Source organism: Gadus chalcogrammus, chromosome 11 (assembly GCF_026213295.1).
Source record: "Gadus chalcogrammus isolate NIFS_2021 chromosome 11, NIFS_Gcha_1.0, whole genome shotgun sequence".
Taxonomy (NCBI): domain Eukaryota; kingdom Metazoa; phylum Chordata; class Actinopteri; order Gadiformes; family Gadidae; genus Gadus; species Gadus chalcogrammus.
In genome coordinates this window covers 26,867,711-26,885,830 of record NC_079422.1, presented here as the reverse complement: position 1 = coordinate 26,885,830, position 18,120 = coordinate 26,867,711, and the positions used below count along the sequence as shown (strand labels likewise).

Below are 18,120 nucleotides of genomic sequence, written 5' to 3'. Positions count from 1 at the left end.
GAGAGACTGAAAACCAATGAGAAACAAGCTGAAGACCTCATCAAAGAGCTGGAGCAGGAAATAGAAGATCTGACCAATAGAAGCTCAGAGGTGAAGCCACTCTCACACACTAAAGACCAGCTCCACTTCCTCCAGGCCTTCAGATCCCTGAAGGATCCTCCACCCACCAGGGACTGGACCACAGTGGAGGTCCGTCCTCCGTCATACGTAGGGACCTTGAGGAGATCCCTGGATCAGCTGGAGGAGACACTGAACATGGAGATGAAGAAGCTGCCAGATGATGCTGAACTGAAGAGGGTCCAGCAGTATGAAGTGGATGTGACTCTGGATCCTGATACAGCTCATCACAGACTCATCCTGTCTGAGGATGGGAAACAAGTACATGATGGAGGTGTAGTGAAGCAACTCCCAGACAACCCTAAGAGATTTACACAGCATCCATGTGTTCTCACGAGGCAGAGCTTCTCCTCAGGGAGATTTTAGGTCCAGGTTAAAGACAAGACTGAATGGTGGTTAGGAGTGGCCAGAGAGTCCATCAACAGAAGAGATTGGACAGGGTGGATCCCTAAGAAGGGTTACTGGACTCTCCTCTACACCAAGGATGGGTTGGTATTTAATGATAACCCTGTTGTCCGTCTCCCTCTGAGAGCTGAGCTCCAGAAGGTGGGGGTGTTTGTTGATTATGATGAGGGTCTGGTCTCCTTCTATGATGTGGAAGCCAGGGTTCATATCTACTCTGCTACTGGCTGTGCCTTCACTAAGCCTCTCTATCCAATCCTCTCTCCATGCTATCATAACAAAGGTACAAACTCTGCCCCCCTGATCATCTCACCTGTCGATCAAACAGACTAGGACTTCTGTTTGATAATAAAATAAACAAACAACCAAAATAACTAATGTTTCCTGAATGGGAATCTACCATGGGAGATCTGAGAGAACTGCATTCATATCGTACTATTACACTGTTAATTAACAACAACATGTAACAAAATGCAACTTACACTGTGTACTATAAATAAATATGAATCATTATAACTGGTTAGACTACTCTTTAATGTTCAATGACTTCTTTCTGATCGTTTTTTAAATACTATTAGGTTAGTTGAAAGTGTAGAATGTAATTTTTATTATTATTATTATTTTGATAGAGTTAACCCTTAACCATAACCCTAACAACTAGTGACAACAAAGACACGTCCTCTTGGAGGGTGACCGTGAGATAATCTCCCATTAACACGACGGTGCGTTTTAAAAAGTTGTGCTCGGTGAGAAATATAATAATTATAACTTTTTGGTGAATCGAAAAGCGCCTCAAACTGTGTACAAAATGTTGTTGGCCCTTTAACGTTCTCATTCGCGTCTGTCATAAGGAGCGACAACAACACACTACGACGTCCTTCAGAAATATTCTTCTTACTTCACGTATGAGCATCTGTATCAAATACAATACTATACAATTAAAAAACAATTAAGTAATTCACACGGGTAACGCGTTTGGTGTGGCCGCAACTTACGTTTTCCTTTCCTCTGCGGTCCGCTTCGTACCTTCAAGTTCAAAGTAAAAGTTCGACCTACTCGCCAAGTCCGGCATCTGACCCGGGAAGGCGGTCAAAGGTCACCGCAGGGACCAGAGGAGTAGGGGGGGGTGGAGCCCGGGGCTCCTCCCATAAACCTTTCAGTGTTGAATAAGGATGTCTAACTAAAAATAATGATGACTTGTATTTGGGATACAACTTTTATAAAGAATCATTTACATGTTTACAAAGGACAGGAACGCTATGTGGGCGATGAACCAGGTTTATTATTTCATGTAAAGAGTTTTCAAAAAGACTGAAAACACATGCAGCGCCTAATAAAACATTTTTCATGACTTTAAAAATCAGACAGAGAGAAGAACTTGGGCACTGAAAGGGTGAGCAAACAGAAGAGTTCCCCAGAGAGCAACCTGGAGACAGAGACACACTGATAAAACCCAGTACAGGTCTGGTGCTCCAGGTGGCCACAGGACCACGACTTTAAAGGAGGGAAACTTAGTGTTTCATTACAGACTGGATCCTCTTTATATATATATATATATATATATATATATATATATATATATATATATATATAGGCAAGTCAGATGATCCTTAATTGGTTGAAGATCAAACAGATATTGTGATTAATGTTGAAACCCAAGCCTCTGAACACAAGACAACTCTCAGAACCAACGAGCAGGAGCCAACGATTCAAACCTTAACAAACATATGTGGATATAAAAGTAGGAGAACACAAACCCCTGTTACCGTGGAGACGTCCCCACAGGACCGCACAGACCCCGCCCACAACGGAAAGTCAAATAAAAAGAACCATGGAGGCTGAAACCATCAAGAACCGGCGGAGAGCGGAGAGCGAAATGAAAGGAGCGCCGATGCAGACGTTTATACGGTCCTGAGGGCCCCTCTCTGGGGAGGGCCCCTCTCTGATGAGGGCCCCTCTCTGATGAGGGCCCCTCTCTGGTGGGCTGAGGGCCCCTCTCTGGGGAGGGCCCCTCTCTGGTGAGGGCCCCTCTCTGATGAGGGCCCCTCTCTGGTGGGCTGAGGGCCCCTCTCTGGTGGGCTGAGGGCCCCTCTCTGGGGGGCTGAGGGCCCCTCTCTGGTGAGGGCCCCTCTCTGATGAGGGCCCCTCTCTGGTGGGCTGAGGGCCCCTCTCTGGTGGGCTGGGGGCCCCTCTCTGGGGGGCTGAGGGCCCCTCTCTGATGGGCTGAGGGCCCCTCTCTGGTGGGCTGAGGGCCCCTCTCTGGGGGGCTGAGGGCCCCTCTCTGGTGAGGGCCCCTCTCTGGTGGGCTGAGGGCCCCTCTCTGGTGGGCTGAAGGCCCCTCTCTGGGGGGCTGAGGGCCCCTCTCTGATGGGCTGAGGGCCCCTCTCTGGTGGGCTGAGGGCCCCTCTCTGGGGGGCTGAGGGCCCCTCTCTGGTGAGGGCCCCTCTCTGGTGGGCTGAGGGCCCCTCTCTGGTGGGCTGAGGGCCCCTCTCTGGGGGGCTGAGGGCCCCTCTCTGGTGGGGGTGAGGGCCCCTCTCTGGGGGGCTGAGGGCCCTCAGGAGAACCAAAGCTAGAGTCTTTAGGGGGCGGCGGTCTCAGTCTCCCCTGTTGAGCAGGTCCTCTATGTAGGCGTCCAGCTCATCGTCTGTGTTGATGTCGATGTCCTGGAGGAGGCGGAGGAATCAGTTAGAGAGGAGTTTACCTTTTAGTTCACCTTAAACAATCAGTTTGAGAGCAGTTTACCTTTTAGTTCACCTTAAACAATCAGTTTGAGAGCAGCTTACCTTTTAGTTCACCTTAAAGGTTGGATACGGAATTCGCTTTTTTGGCCATTTTTTCAAAATTACTTGAAATCCTTATCATAACCCGCTTACAGCCACTGAGTCAGAAGTACTGACATGAAAATTAAACTTGTCAATCATCTGTGGAACGGGCAGGGCTCGAAAAACTCCAGCCAATCATTTCCATTGCCACCGAGTTGCATTGGACAGTAAGTACGTCAATCAAACGGTCGTACTGCACTCCTCCTCCCCCGCGCCCCGCGCGCGACCCCTTCGTGCAGTACTCGTGACCCAGAGCTCGTGACCCAGAGCAAGCTCCTGTTTGTTGTTATCCTGCGGTAGCTACTGGAACTAGTTAATCCACATTTGGACCTAGCAGTAGAAGACAATTTCCATGGCAGACAAGACGCCACCATCCCCACCACCACCACCACCACCAGCAAAGAGAAGGAATACTCTTTTTCAGAGAGTAATTGATAATAAAAACGCTGAAAGAGAAAAACTGAAATCAAGAATAATCCTAGGCGCTGCTTTCGAACGTTGGCGGCAACTGAAGGACGAGAAGGGTCTAAAAACCGATGCTTGTGTGGCGGTTGACCTAGTTTCAAAGTTTATACCGTTTATACTCGGTAATACCGGTGTTGAGACGAGTGTATTACTCGGTGTGAAAATGTCCACACCGCGGCAACCCTAGTGAAAACCAGGACTTCCAATACAATTATATGAAACAAACATACATTTTCTAAAAATAGTAATGATTTATGTGACCGTTTAATGTTTATAACATCTGGTGCAACCATAGCCGCGAGAACGTATTCTCAGCAGGGGGTGCTGGAAAAAAAAACCGGCCTGCACTAGACTCGCAACTCGTCACATTGATAAAAAAGATATATAGCGGCGCAGCTCAATTACACCAGTGCATGCGCGCACAGTTGAAAATCGATCGTTGTGTTCACTTCCTTCACACCATGGTTCACATCCAGCTGCTCACAGAACAAGTTTAGCGCACCACCGCTACCCTCACACTTTTTCATATAACCTTTTTTCAGCACTAGGTCATATGAGCATTAAATAAATGCTGCGTCTCAACATGCCTTGGACAGCAGCGAGGATGACTCGCTTTGCCACGGGCCGAAACAGTTCGGAGCGACCACAGCCAGAGCGAACACAGCGGGGCAGAGGAGTGTCAGGAATAGTCTTTGGTGTACACATCAGTACGGCCTATTTTCACTACTGTTTAGTGGCAATGCAGTGTTTTATTCTATGCCTTTTTATTTTCGTATATTATTTCAATTAATACAATTTATTTATTCATGAAATCAAGATCTGGTCTTCAAATCTTTTTTCCAAATATTGGTCGTCTTACAATGGGGTTTGTGTTTATATTCGGACCAATACGGTACAGCGGACGCTCACATGACGTTAAGCATTTCCTGGTGCATAATGTGACGCTTCAGAACCTAAAATCCCGTTTCTCCCCGTTGATACGACAACACATAACCGGCGTTTTCAGAAATCTCCACTTTGGCCGGAGTTTTTAGAAATGATCGTTTTCTGTGATAAGACAGGGCCTCGGACAGGGGGTGTTGCAGCACCCCCAAAACCCCTACTTCCCGCAGTACTGGGTGCAACTTACAGCTGAATGTAGTGCCATGTTGTTAAATGAAAACCTACGCTAGCCTGGCTCACTCTCGCGCATCTCTGTTCGCGCTCGTGCATGATTGCGCGTCCAGGTACTTGGAATGGGTGGAGTCAGAGTCAGCGTTGAAGGAGAGGGGGTAGGACCATTTGAGTTGTGTATTTTCAAAATCTGCTGGCGTTTCGCAAATCCCATACCCAACCTTTAACTATCCCATTACTAATTCCCAATCTGACCATCAGTCTTGGTACATATCCTAGTTCTACTGGGAGACTAGTCAGGTGGTCCGGGGGACGTCCTGAGATCAGAGCCTAGCCTGAGAACCAAGATGGCGGCCGGGGGCGGAGCTCACCAGAGGGAACGCCACCAGCTCCTCCGCCGTCATACCGTTCACATCGTCCTTAGGGATCCGGAAATCAGGAGGGAAGAAGTCCTGCAGAGAGAGAGAGAGAGAGAGAGAGAGAGAGAGAGACAGACAGACAGACAGTAAGAGAGGAGACAGAGAGAGTGAACACAGAGACAGAGAGAGACAGAGAGACAGAGAGGAGACAGAGAGGGAGAGAGAGACAGACAGACGGACAGTAAGAGAGGAGACAGAGAGAGTGAACACAGACAGAGAGAGAGAGAGAGAGAGAGAGGAGACAGAGAGACAGAGAGAGTGAACACACAGAGACAGAGACAGAGAGACAGAGGAGACGGAGAGTGAACACACAGAGACAGAGAGAGGAGACAGAGAGAGAGAGACAGAGAGGAGACAGAGAGATGAGACAGAGAGAGAGACCGAGAGGAGACCGACAGAGAGAGTGAACACACAGAGACAGAGAGAGAGACAGAGAGACACACAGAGAGAGAGAGAGAGAGAGAGAGAGAGAGAGAGAGAGAGAGAGAGAGAGAGAGAGAGAGAGAGAGAGAGAGAGAGAGAGACAGACAGACAGACAGAGAGGAGACAGACAGACACAGACAGAGAGAGAGGAGACAGACAGAGAGAGTGAACAGAGAGAGAGAGAGAGAGACAGAGAGTGACCGAGACAGAGAGAGTGAGAGAGGGAGAACACAGAGACAGGGCGAGAGAGCGAGAGAGAGAGAGAGAGAGAGAGAGAGCCCAAGGATACCAAAACAGCCCTCATCACTTGGACCGTCCCTCCTCTCCCTCTCTGAACCCCAGCCCAGCGTTGCCATGACGCCCCGGATGCTGACCTCATCATGGAGACCATGCTGCCGGTGACCTCGCGGCTGGTCCCCGGCTGGGTGGTGTCGGGCTCCATGCGGGCGGGGCCCTTCTCCGCCTCCTGCTGGGTGTCGGGCGTCTGGGAGACGGGCGACGCCGGCCGCATTAACCGCACGTCCTCCCCCCCCTTAAACACCCTGCGCACACACACACACACACACACACACACACACACACACACACACACACACACACACACACACACACACACACACACACACACACACACACACACACACACACACACACACACCAGGTATAACATGTAATCATTCATCCACAGGTTATGTTGATGAACGATGGTTTCTGTAGTGCTTGACTTATTTATGGGTCCCATCATGACCTCTAGTGGCCTGGACGCCTACTGAAGCGTATTTAATCGTCTTTGTGTTCTTCTGTAGTTCTCTAAAACTCTGTGGGTGTGTCTCTGAGGGCCAGAGCAGCACCAGGAGCAGGAACCAGGAGCAGGATCTCACCAGCGGTCTTTGGGCGTGGATCTCGGGACGTAGTCGAACTTGACCTTCCAGCGGACGCTCTTCTTGTTCACCTCCACTGCCACCACCTTCCCCGTGAACCACTCCATGTTCACCCGCACCTCCACCTGCATGCCCTTGTCTGCAGGGACACAGAGCATCAGTCTCTGCCCTCCAGAACCTGACCCGCTCCTCAGTGTGTTCTTAAGAACCTGAACCCTTCATCAGTCTCTGCTCTCCAGAACCTGACCCGCTCTTCAGTGTGTTCTTAAGAACCTGAACCGTTCATCAGTCTCTGCCCTCCAGAACCTGACCCGCTCCTCAGTGTGTTCTTAAGAACCTGAACCCTTCATCAGTCTCTGCTCTCCAGAACCTGACCCGCTCTTCAGTGTGTTCTTAAGAACCTGAACTGTTCATCAGTCTCTGCTCTCTAGAACCTGATCCGCTCTTCAGTGTGTTCTTAAGAACCTGACCCGCTCTTCAGTGTGTTCTTAAGAACCTGAACCCTTCATCAGTCTCTGCTCTCCAGAACCTGACCCGCTCTTCAGTGTGTTCTTAAGAACCTGAACCGTTCATCAGTCTCTGCTCTAAAGAACCTGATCCGCTCTTCAGTGTGTTCTTAAGAACCAGAACCGTTCATCAGTCTCTGCTCTAAAGAACCTGACCCGCTCTTCAGTGTGTTCTTAAGAACCTGACCCGCTCTTCAGTGTGTTCTTAAGAACCAGAACCGTTCATCAGTCTCTGCTCTCCAGAACCTGACCCGCTCTTCAGTGTGTTCTTAAGAACCAGAACCGTTCAGCAGTCTCTGCTCTAAAGAACCTGATCCGCTCTTCAGTGTGTTCTTAAGAACCTGAACCTGAAGATAGCCACTGGGCTAGCGTTTAGATCCAATATGGCCGCCAGTCTAGCGTCTAGATCCAAGATGGCCGGCAGGCTAGCGTCTAGATCCAAGATGGCTGCCGGGTGCGTCAGCCCCCTGGGTGGGGGGTGGGAGCCACTGACCCGGTGCGCTGGCAGGCCGTCCAGCAGCAGCTCCGGTGGGCATCTGGCGGGTCCCCAGTTTGTCCTTCAGCCGCTGGACCTCGATGCCCTCCAGCCGGCCCTGGGGGTCCCGGCGGACCTCAGCGTAGAACAGGGACAGACCCCGGCTGCCCTGGGGGGGGGAGGAGTCAGACGGGGGGAGGAGTCAGACGGGGAGGGGGAGGAGTCCGACGGGGAGGGGGAGGAGTCAGGTGGGGGAGGAGTCAGACGGGGGGAGGAGGATTCAGACGGGGAGGGGGAGGAGTCAGACGGGGAGGGGGAGGGGTCAGACGACGGTTAGAGATGTTTGGGATCGCTGCACAAGAGGAGGTACTGATACTGATCTTTCACCTTGATAAAAAAGGGTTGTAACAACTTTTGGGGTGAATAGCATTTACTTTAGCATTTCCTTAGCATTACTTTAGCACTACTGTAGCATTTACTTTAGCATATCCTTAGCATTACTTAAGCTTTATTGTAGCATTTACTTTAGCGTTTCCTTTGCATTACTGTAGCATTACTGTAGCATTTACTTTAGCATTACTTTAGCATTACTGTAGCGCTTACTTCATCATTTCCTTCGTAATACTGTAGCATTTACTTTTACACTACTTTGTATTATATCTTGTATCTCATCCTTGGCTTCTACAATGCTGTAACACAAGAACTTCCACTCCGGGGGATTAACACAGTGATAACTAATCTAATCTAATCTAAATATTGATCATAAATCAATCCCTTCTCTTTTCCAATGGCTGCAACATTACAGTTTGCTTAAATGCTTCGACCATCGGACTAAACTGAAGGATTCTGTAAAATAATCTGCCAAAATAACGGGACTATTTCAACCGGCAAAACAAACAAAGCTAGACTGCAGAATGTCTCTGAAGTCCCGTTAAAGAGGTCACATGACCGGCCACCAGGTGTGGGGTGGTTTACCGTTAAAGAGGTCACATGACCGGCCACCAGGTTTGGGGGGATTTGCCGTTACAAGCCATTTTGGAAAACTACCCCTTATGACATCACAGGTGGGCGTGTCCATCTGTGATGTCACCTGGTGGCATGTCACGGACTAGGGGAACCCGCCCATGCAGGTATCGCGTCGGGACAAGGCGACGGCTGCGTCGTCTCCCGCTGCGTCGTCAGCGGCTGCATCTCTTGCCGCGGCGACGGTGGGGGACAGCTCCGTCGGCCTACGCGGACGTGGGGACGGGCCGGCCCTGCATGCTGGCGACCTGTTGGGCACAGGAAGCGTCCGGGCGCCCAACCGTACCTGCGAGGGTAATGAACAAAGAGACGCAGGCCATAGTGGACACCGGCAGCGTGGTCACCCTCCTCCGCCCCGACCTGGCGGGGGGAAGGGAAGGATGACCCATGGAGGTGACATGTGTACACGGGACATACGGGACCTGCCACGTGGTCGTCCGGACACCACAGGGGGTGTTCACGGGTAGGGCAGGGATCGTGCCACGCCTCCCGGTGCCGATCCTGATCGGGAGGGATTGCCCGATATTTCACCGGTTTTGGGACCCGGCGCGAGCATCCCGGTGGCAGGAGAGATGCAGCCGCTGACGACGCAGCGGGAGACGACAAGGAGGGACAAGGAGGGACAAGGAGACGATGCAGCCTTGTCCCGACGCGATACCTGCAGGGGCGGGTTCCCCTACTACCGGGGGCCTGATCAAGCGGTGAAGGAGTCACCCCACCTCGGCCCGGGCGGGTCCGAGGTGGGGTGATTGACGGCGTATACCGCCGCCACCCACTGAGTGGCGACGAAGAGCATCACTCTCTCCCCAATCAGCGAGATCGGGGGACACCTGGCCGGAGGCAGAGGAGCCATTTTAAAAGGAGCAGGAGGACTGACATTGGGAGGGACGGGTCACGGGACCAAGAGAGAAGGAAACGCTCGGGTCCGCGAGCGGGTAGAGGCTCACGGAGGCCCTAGAGACCGCGAGGTTAATGTCACACAGCCATCGTACCAAAAAGAGTTTTCCAGTGTTTTCATTTTGCTCAATCACACCTTAATAATCACACCTTGATAACCCTCAATAAAAACTAGAACTAAACTACGAAACCAGTCCGTCACTTCAGACTCTCACACTGTTAGTCCGTGGCACATAAAGGCTACCCATAATGCACCATCAGTTATAAAGTGACATTGTTAACTGCCACGGCACATTTTAGATCTGTTTTGCTGTTTGTTTTTCTCTGTGCTGGCATTGACTGTGTTGTCTCTGAATAGTGACCCTTGGTCTGGTCCGTCTGCCCCACCCCGAGTCACATGATGCAGCGGCTTTATGAGGTTAGAGTCTGGGAGTTAAGCCTTATGTAACTACCAGGGTTGACTCAATATTAAATCACAAAACATACTAGCACATATACCCTTGGCAAACAGGGAGAGGCTTGTTTTTATGAAGACTAGAAAGAAAAATACCAGCCTCAGGAAAAGTCAAGTCAACTGTTTTTGTATTGCTCTTAATCCCAGTTACAGTGGAAAATCCCAATTAAATGACAAAATGTCTCTAGTTTTTCACCAGCTCTTGGTCTGTGTTTTGTCATAGATGGTGTTTCAAACATATTTGAAAACAAATCAACGTATTTGAATTACAGCGCATGAATGCACCCAAAGCCAGAGTGTGAAAGTTGAAACGACAGTGAGCCGTGTGTCCGTGGGGGAGGAGCCAGGTGGTAGGGGCGGAGCCAGGTGTTAGGGGAGGAGCCAGAGGAGAGGACGACTTGTTTAAGAAACAAAACTTAAGGATCATAGAAACCAAAGGCATCAACTCGGAAGCAGTTCTCTTTTTCAGGAGGAAAGAAGCATTTTGGAAAACATCGTCTGACACAGAAACCACAACAAGGTGAGTAAATCAGCACAACTTTGAGAAAGGTTTGAACCTCTCTTCCCCTTATTTAATCAGAACAATAATGGAACATCTCAATACATGAACCTTGTCTTCTAGGATGGCCTCTGCTAACACTTCCTGGTCTGAAGAGAACTTTTCCTGTCCCATCTGTCTGGATGTGTTCAGCAGCCCAGTTTCCACACCGTGTGGACACAACTTCTGCAGAGCCTGCATTAATAAATTCTGGGATGAACAAGTCCAGTGCAAATGTCCTATTTGTAACCAGATGTTCGACACTAGACCTGATCCACAGGTCAATATCTTTGTATCAGAGATGGCTGATCTGTTTAGAACGACCGTACGAGTAAAGGAGCAGCCTAGTTATGAACCAGGAGAAGTTCCCTGTGACGTCTGCACTGGGACCCAGCTGAAGGCTGTGAAGTCCTGCCTAGTGTGTCTTATCTCTTACTGCCAAACCCACCTGGAGCCACATCAGAGAGTCGCAGGCCTGAAAAAACATCGGCTGGTCGAGCCTATGGACCGTCTGGAAGACAGGATGTGTAAGAAACACGACCGACTTCTGGAGCTCTTCTGCAGAACTGAACAGGAGTGTGTGTGTCAGTTCTGCACAGTGACAGATCACAAGTCCCATCCTGTTGTACCTCTAAAGGAGGAATATGAAGTGAAGACAGCCCTGCTGGGGAAGATAGAGGCTGAAGTTCAGCAGATGATCCAAGAGAGAAAACTAAAGATTAAGGAGATAAAAGACACGGTTGAATTTCACAAGAAAGACGCAGACGGAGTGATAGCCGATGGTGGGCAGGTCTTCACTGCTTTGATGCGTCGTGTTGAAAAGTGCAGAGATGATTTCAACCTAACAGTTAAAGAGAGACTGAAAACCACAGAGAAACAAGCTGAAGACCTCATCAAAGAGCTGGAGCAGGAAATAGAAGATCTGACCAATAGAGGCTCAGAGGTGAAGCCACTCTCACACACTAAAGACCACCTCCACTTCCTCCAGGCCTTCAGAACCCTGAAGGATCCTCCACCCCCCAGGGACTGGACCACGGTGGAGGTCTGTCCTCCGTCATACGTAGGGACCTTGATGAGATCCCTGGATCAGCTGGAGGAGACACTGAACATGGAGATGAAGAAGCTGCGTGATGATGCTGAACTGAAGAGGGTCCAGCAGTATGAAGTAGATGTGACTCTGGATCCTGATACAGCTAATCCCCAGCTCATCCTGTCTGAGGATGGGAAACAAGTACATTATGGAGGTGTATTGAAGGCACTCCCAGACAACCCTAAGAGATTTGATTATTATTGGTCTACATGTGTTCTCACGAGGCAGAGCTTCTCCTCAGGGAGATTTTACTTTGAGGTCCAGGTTAAAGACAAGACTGCATGGCGTTTAGGAGTGGCCAGAGAGTCCATCAACAGAAAAGGTTGGATGGAATGGACCCCTGAGACGGGTTGCTGGAATCTTCTCTACTACAATCATGAGTTGGTATTTATAGATGACCCTTCTGTCCGTCTCCCTCTGAGAGCTGAGCTCCAGAAGGTGGGGGTGTTTGTTGATTATGATGAGGGTCTGGTCTCCTTCTATGATGTGGAAGCCAAGGTTCATATCTACTCTGCTACTGGCTGCACCTTCACTGAGCCTCTCTATCCAATCCTCTCTCCAAGGTATCATGAAGAAGGTAGAAACTCTGTCCCCCTGATCATCTCACCTGTCAATCAAACAGACTAGGACTTTTGTTTGATAATAAAATAAACAAACAACCAATGGGAATGGGAATCTCTACCATGGGAGATCTGAGAGAACTGCATTCATATCGTACTATTCACTGTTAATTAACAAAAGGTAACAAAATGCAACTTACACTGTGTACTATAAAAAAACATGAATCATTATAACTGATTAGACTACTCTTTAATGTTCAATGACTTCTTTCTGAACGTTTCAAAAGTTCAAAGTGTAAAATGTTATTTTTATTATTATTTTGATAGGGTTATGGTTAATGGTTAACCCTGACGATTAGTGACAAGAAAGACAAGTCCTCTTGGAGGGTGACCGTGAGATAGTCTCCCATTACCACTACGGTGCGTTTTAAATACTGTAGTTGTGCTCGGTGAGAAATAGAATAATTATAACTTTTTGGTGAATCGAAAAGCGCCTTAAACTGTGTACATAACCATGTTGGCCCTTTAACGTTCTCATTCGCGTCTGGGTTAAGGAGCGACAACAACACCCTACGACGTCCCTAATATTCTTCTTAGTTTACATGTGAACATCTGTACCGAATACAATACTAAACAATTCAAAAACAATAAACTACGAAACGACAAAGTCTTACCGTCTCTGATGTTTTCCTTTCCTCTGGGGTCCGCTTCGTACCTTCAAAGTAAAAGTTCGACCTACTCGCCAAGTCTAGCATCTGACCCGGGAAGGCGGTCAAAGGTCACCGCAGGGCCCATTAACCTTTTATTGTTGAATAAGGATGTCTAACTAATAATGATGAATGACATTTGGGATACAACTTTTATAAAGAATCATTTACACGTTTAGAAAGGACAGGAACCGACTCTATGTGGGCGATGGACCAGGTTTATTATTTCATGTAAAGAGTTTTCAAAAAGACTGAAAACACATGCAGCGCCTAATAAAACATTTTTCATGACTTTAAAAATCAGACTGAGAGAAGAACTTGGGCACTGAAAGGGTGAGCAAACAGAAGAGTTCCCCAGAGAGCAACCTGGAGACAGAGACACACTGATAAAACCCAGTACAGGTCTGGTGCTCCAGGTGGCCACAGGACCACGACTTTAAAGGAGAGAAACTTAGTGTTTCATTACAGACTGGATCCTCTTTATATGTTTAGAGAGATATATATAGATATATATATATATCTATATATATATATATATATATATATATATCTATATATCTATATCTATATCTATCTATATCTATATCTATATCTATATATCTATATCTATATATATATATATATATATATATAAATATTGGCAAGTCAGATGATCCTTAATTGGTTGAAGATCAAACAGATATTGTGATTAATGTTGAAACCCAAGCCTCTGAACACAAGACAACTCTCAGAACCAACGAGCAGGAGCCAACGATTCAAACGTTAACAAACATATGTGGATATAAAAGTAGGGGAACACAAACCCCTGTTACCGTGGAGACGTCCCCACAGGACCGCACAGACCCCGCCCACAACGGAAAGTCAAATAAAAAGAACCATGGAGGCTGAAACCATCAAGAACCGGCGGAGAGCGGAGAGCGAAATGAAAGGAGCGCCGATGCAGACGTTTATACGGTCCTGAGGGCCCCTCTCTGTTGAAGGCCCCTCTCTGGTGAGGGCCCCTCTCTGGTGGGGGCCCCTCTCTGGTGGGCTGAGGGCCCCTCTCTGGGGAGGGCCCCTCTCTGGTGAGGGCCCCTCTCTGGTGAGGGCCCCTCTCTGGTGAGGGCCCCTCTCTGGTGAGGACCCCTCTCTGATGAGGGCCCCTCTCTGGTGAGGGCCCCTCTCTGGTGAGGACCCCTCTCTGATGAGGGCCCCTCTCTGGTGAGGACCCCACTCTGATGAGGGCCCCTCTCTGGGGGGCCCCTCTCTGATGAGGGCCCCTCTCTGGGGGGCTGAGGGCCTCTCTCTGGTGAGGGCCCCTCTCTGGTGAGGGCCCCTCTCTGGTGAGGGCCCCTCTCTGGGGGGCTGAGGGCCCCTCTCTGGTGGGCTGAGGGCCCCTCTCTGGTTGGAACAAACATCCCATCTCGTTATCATCTTAAACATATCCAAGATCCATTTTAAACCGGATTTCTCCTTTAAGGAACAGGGCGAGGGGACCCAAGCGCTGGACACAGGGAGGCAGAGACGGGGTAAAAGGAAACCGGGTTTATTGGGACACGGGGTAGTAGGTGACAAGCTGGGGCGAAGCAGGCGGTAGTCAGGCAGGCGAGGGTTCAGCGTCAGGCAGGCAGTCAGACAGGCAGTCAGACAGGCAAGGACTCGACGATAGGCGGGTAGTCAGGCAGGCAAGGATTCGGTGACAGGTAGGCAGAGTGACGGATGGAGAACTAGGGAAGAGGGGAGAGGGTTATCAAGAGAACGGGAACGCTGAACTGGGTCTAGAGAACGCTTTAGGACCGATACGAACTGGGTAGTTGTAAACGACGAACTGGCGCCGGCTGGATTAGGAAGTGGAGATTGATGATGAAGAAAGATGTGACGGAAGAATGAGGTACAGTGGCGTCAAGTGGCCACTAGATGGGGGTGTAGGACCACGTAGCAGGACGAAGCTTGACACAGGATTAACTCAATATTAAATCACAAAACATACTAGCAAACATACCCTGGGCATACAGGGAGCGGGTTGTTTTTGTGAAGACTGTAAAGAAAAATACAACACTCAGAAATAGTCAAGACATGTCAGTTGTTTTTCTCTTAATCCCAGTTACAGTGTTTTGTTAAATATTGTGTTTCAAACATTTTAAAACAAAGCAACATATTTGAATTACAGCGCATAAATGCACCCAAAGCCAGAGTGTGAAAGTTGAAACGAAGGTGAACCGTGTGTCCGTGGGGGCGGAGCCAGGTGGTAGGGGCGGAGCCAGGTGTTAGGGGAGGAGCCAGAGGAGAGGACGTCATGTTCAAGAAACGAAACTTAAGGATCATAGAAACCAAAGCCATCCGACGTGGAAGAAGTTCTCTCTTTCAGGAGGAAAGAAGCATTTTGGAAAACATCGTCTGACACAGAAACCACAACAAGGTGAGTAAGTCAGCACAACTTTGAGAAAAAGTTTGAACCTCTCTTCCCCTTATGGAATTAGAACAATAATGGAATATCTCAATACATGAACCTTGTCTTCTAGGATGGCCTCTGCTAACACTTCCTGGTCTGAAGAGAACTTTTCCTGTCCCATCTGTCTGGATGTGTTCAGCAGCCCAGTTTCCACACCGTGTGGACACAACTTCTGCGGAAGCTGCATTAATAAATTCTGGGATGAACAAGTCCAGTGCAAATGTCCTATTTGTAACAAGATTTTCGACACTAGACCTGATCCACAGGTCAATATCTTTGTATCAGAGATGGCTGATCTGTTTAGAACGGCCGTACGAGTAAAGGAGCAGCCTTGTTTTGAACCAGCAGAAGTTCCCTGTGACGTCTGCACTGGGACCCAGCTGAAGGCTGTGAAGTCCTGCCTAGTGTGTCTTATCTCTTACTGCCAAGCCCACCTGGAGCCACATCAGAGAGTCGCAGGCCTGAAGAAACATCGGCTGGTCAAGCCTATGGACCGTCTGGAAGACAGGATGTGTAAGAAACACGACCGACTTCTGGAGCTCTTCTGCCAGACTGAACAGGAGTGTGTGTGTCAGTTCTGCACAGAGGGTGACCACAGGTCCCATCCTGTTGTACCTCTAAAGGAGGAATATGAAGTGAAGACGGCCCTGCTGGGGAAGATAGAGGCTGAAGTTCAGCAGATGATCCAGGAGAGAAAACTAAAGATTAAGGAGATCAAAGACACAGTAGAATTTAACAACAAAATCGCAGACGGAGTGATAGCCGATGGTGGGCAGGTCTTCACTGCTTTGATGCGTCGCGTTGAAAAGTGCAGAGATGATTTCAACCAAACAGTTAAAGAGAGACTGAAAACCACAGAGAAACAAGCTGAAGACCTCATCAAAGAGCTGGAGCAGGAAATAGAAGATCTGACCAATAGAAGCTCAGAGGTGAAGCCACTCTCACACACTGAAGACCACCTCCACTTCCTCCGGGCCTTCAGATCCCTGAAGGATCCTCCACCCCCCAGGGACTGGACCACGGTGGAGGTCCGTCCTCCGTCATACGCAGGGACCTTGAGGAGATCCCTGGATCAGCTGGAGGAGACGCTGAACATGGAGATGAAGAAGTTGCCTGATGATGAACTGAAGAGGGTCCAGCAGTATGAGGTAGATGTGACTCTGGATCCTGATACAGCTTCTCCCTGGGTCATCCTGTCTGAGGATGGGAAACAAGTACATCATGGAGGTGTGTGGAAGGTACTCCCATACAACCCTAAGAGATTTATACTGTATACATGTGTTCTCACGAGGCAGAGCTTCTCCTCAGGGAGATCTTACTTTGAGGTCCAGGTTAAAGACAAGACTGCATGGCGTTTAGGAGTGGCCAGAGAGTCCATCGACAGAAAAGGTGGGACAGAGTGGACCCCTGAGAACGGTTACTGGACTCTTTACTACAACAAGGATAAGTTGGTATTTAGAGATAACCCTGATGTCCGTCTCCCTCTGAGAGCTGAGCTCCAGAAGGTGGGGGTGTTTGTTGATTATGATGAGGGTCTGCTCTCCTTCTATGATGTGGAAGCCAGGGTTCATATCTACTCTGCTACTGGCTGCACCTTCACTGAGCCTCTCTATCCAATCCTCTCTCCATGGCATCATGAAGGAGGTACAAACTCTGCCCCCCTGATCATCTCACCTGTCAATCAAACAGACTAGGACTTTTGCTTGATAATCAAATAAACAAACAACCAAAATAACTAATGTTTCCTGAATGGGAATCTCTACCATGGGAGATCTGAGAGAACTGCATTCATATCGTACTATTCACTGTTAATTAACAACATTGTGTAACAAAATGCAACTTACACTGTGTACTATAAATAAATATGAATCGATATAACTGGTTAGACTATTCTTTAATGTTCAATGACTTCTTTCTGATCGTTTTTTAAATACAATTAGGTTAGTTGAAAGTTTAAATACGACAAAGTCTTACCGTCTCTGTTGTTTTCCTTTCCTCTGGGGTCCGCTTCGTACCTTCAAAGTAAAAGTTTGACCTACTCGCCGCCAAGTCATGCATCTGACCCGGGAAGGCGGTCAAAGGTCACCGCAGGGACCAGAGGGGTAGGGGGGGGGAAGGAGCCCGGGGCCCCTCCCATAAACCGTTTAGTGTTGAATAAGGATGTCTAACTAAAAATAATGATGACTTGCATTTGGGATACAACTTTTATAAAGAATCATTTACACGTTTAGAAAGGACAGGAACGCTATGTGGGCGATGAACCAGGTTTATTATTTCATGTAAAGAGTTTTCAAAAAGACTGAAAACACATGCAGCGCCTAATAAAACATTTTTCATGACTTTAAAAATCAGACTGAGAGAAGAACTTGGGCACTGAAAGGGTGAGCAAACAGAAGAGTTCCCCAGAGAGCAACCTGGAGACAGAGACACACTGATAAAACCCAGTACAGGTCTGGTGCTCCAGGTGGCCACAGGACCACGACTTTAAAGGAGGGAAACTTAGTGTTTCATTACAGACTGGATCCTCTTTATATATTTAGAGATATATATATATATTGGCAAGTCAGATGATCCTTAATTGGTTGAAGATCAAACAGATATTGTGATTAATGTTGAAACCCAAGCCTCTGAACACAAGACAACTCTCAGAACCAACGAGCAGGAGCCAACGATTCAAACGTTAACAAACATATGTGGATATAAAAGTAGGAGAACACAAACCCGTTACCGTGGAGACGTCCGCACAGGACCGCACAGACCCCGCCCACAACGGAAAGTCAAATAAAAAGAACCATGG

At 48.6% G+C, this 18,120-nt stretch overlaps 4 protein-coding genes and 1 pseudogene across 8 annotated transcripts in view; 3 read left to right on the top strand and 2 right to left on the bottom strand.

Annotated features, from left to right (window-relative positions):
• LOC130392606 (E3 ubiquitin-protein ligase TRIM39-like) overlaps positions 1–1,142 on the top strand; it is a 2,161-nt pseudogene extending 1,019 nt beyond the window's left edge.
• Positions 1–18,120, bottom strand: part of LOC130392604 (acyl-CoA dehydrogenase family member 11-like) — a 25,571-nt gene extending 7,451 nt beyond the window's left edge. The window contains exons 1-2 of one of the 5 annotated variants that reach the window (XM_056603159.1): positions 17,298–18,119; positions 16,283–16,520 (exon numbers count right to left, since the gene is read on the bottom strand). The gene's annotated coding sequence lies outside the window, so the exon portion shown is untranslated. Of the gene's footprint in view, positions 1–1,514; positions 1,584–16,282; positions 16,521–17,297 lie in introns of those variants that run through there. The other 4 variants (XM_056603162.1, XM_056603163.1, XM_056603158.1 and 1 more) reach the window with 4 other exon arrangements.
• Positions 2,998–12,940, bottom strand: LOC130392381 (ATPase MORC2A-like). Its single transcript, XM_056602865.1, has 6 exons — positions 12,860–12,940; positions 7,642–7,792; positions 6,643–6,781; positions 6,136–6,303; positions 5,291–5,371; positions 2,998–3,182 (listed from the first exon to the last, which is right to left on the bottom strand). Exons 1-5 carry the CDS (start codon positions 12,938–12,940, stop codon positions 5,329–5,331), a joined length of 582 nt encoding a protein of 193 aa, XP_056458840.1. The 3' UTR covers positions 2,998–3,182; positions 5,291–5,328.
• On the top strand, positions 10,453–12,283 carry LOC130392601 (E3 ubiquitin-protein ligase TRIM39-like). Its single transcript, XM_056603155.1, has 2 exons — positions 10,453–10,517; positions 10,620–12,283. The coding sequence occupies exon 2, from the start codon at positions 10,621–10,623 to the stop codon at positions 12,250–12,252; it is 1,632 nt and encodes a 543-aa protein (XP_056459130.1). The 5' UTR covers positions 10,453–10,517; position 10,620; the 3' UTR covers positions 12,253–12,283.
• LOC130392603 (E3 ubiquitin-protein ligase TRIM39-like) lies at positions 15,095–17,847 on the top strand. The gene is made up of 2 exons (XM_056603157.1): positions 15,095–15,290; positions 15,394–17,847. Exon 2 carries the CDS (start codon positions 15,395–15,397, stop codon positions 17,015–17,017), a length of 1,623 nt encoding a protein of 540 aa, XP_056459132.1. The 5' UTR covers positions 15,095–15,290; position 15,394; the 3' UTR covers positions 17,018–17,847.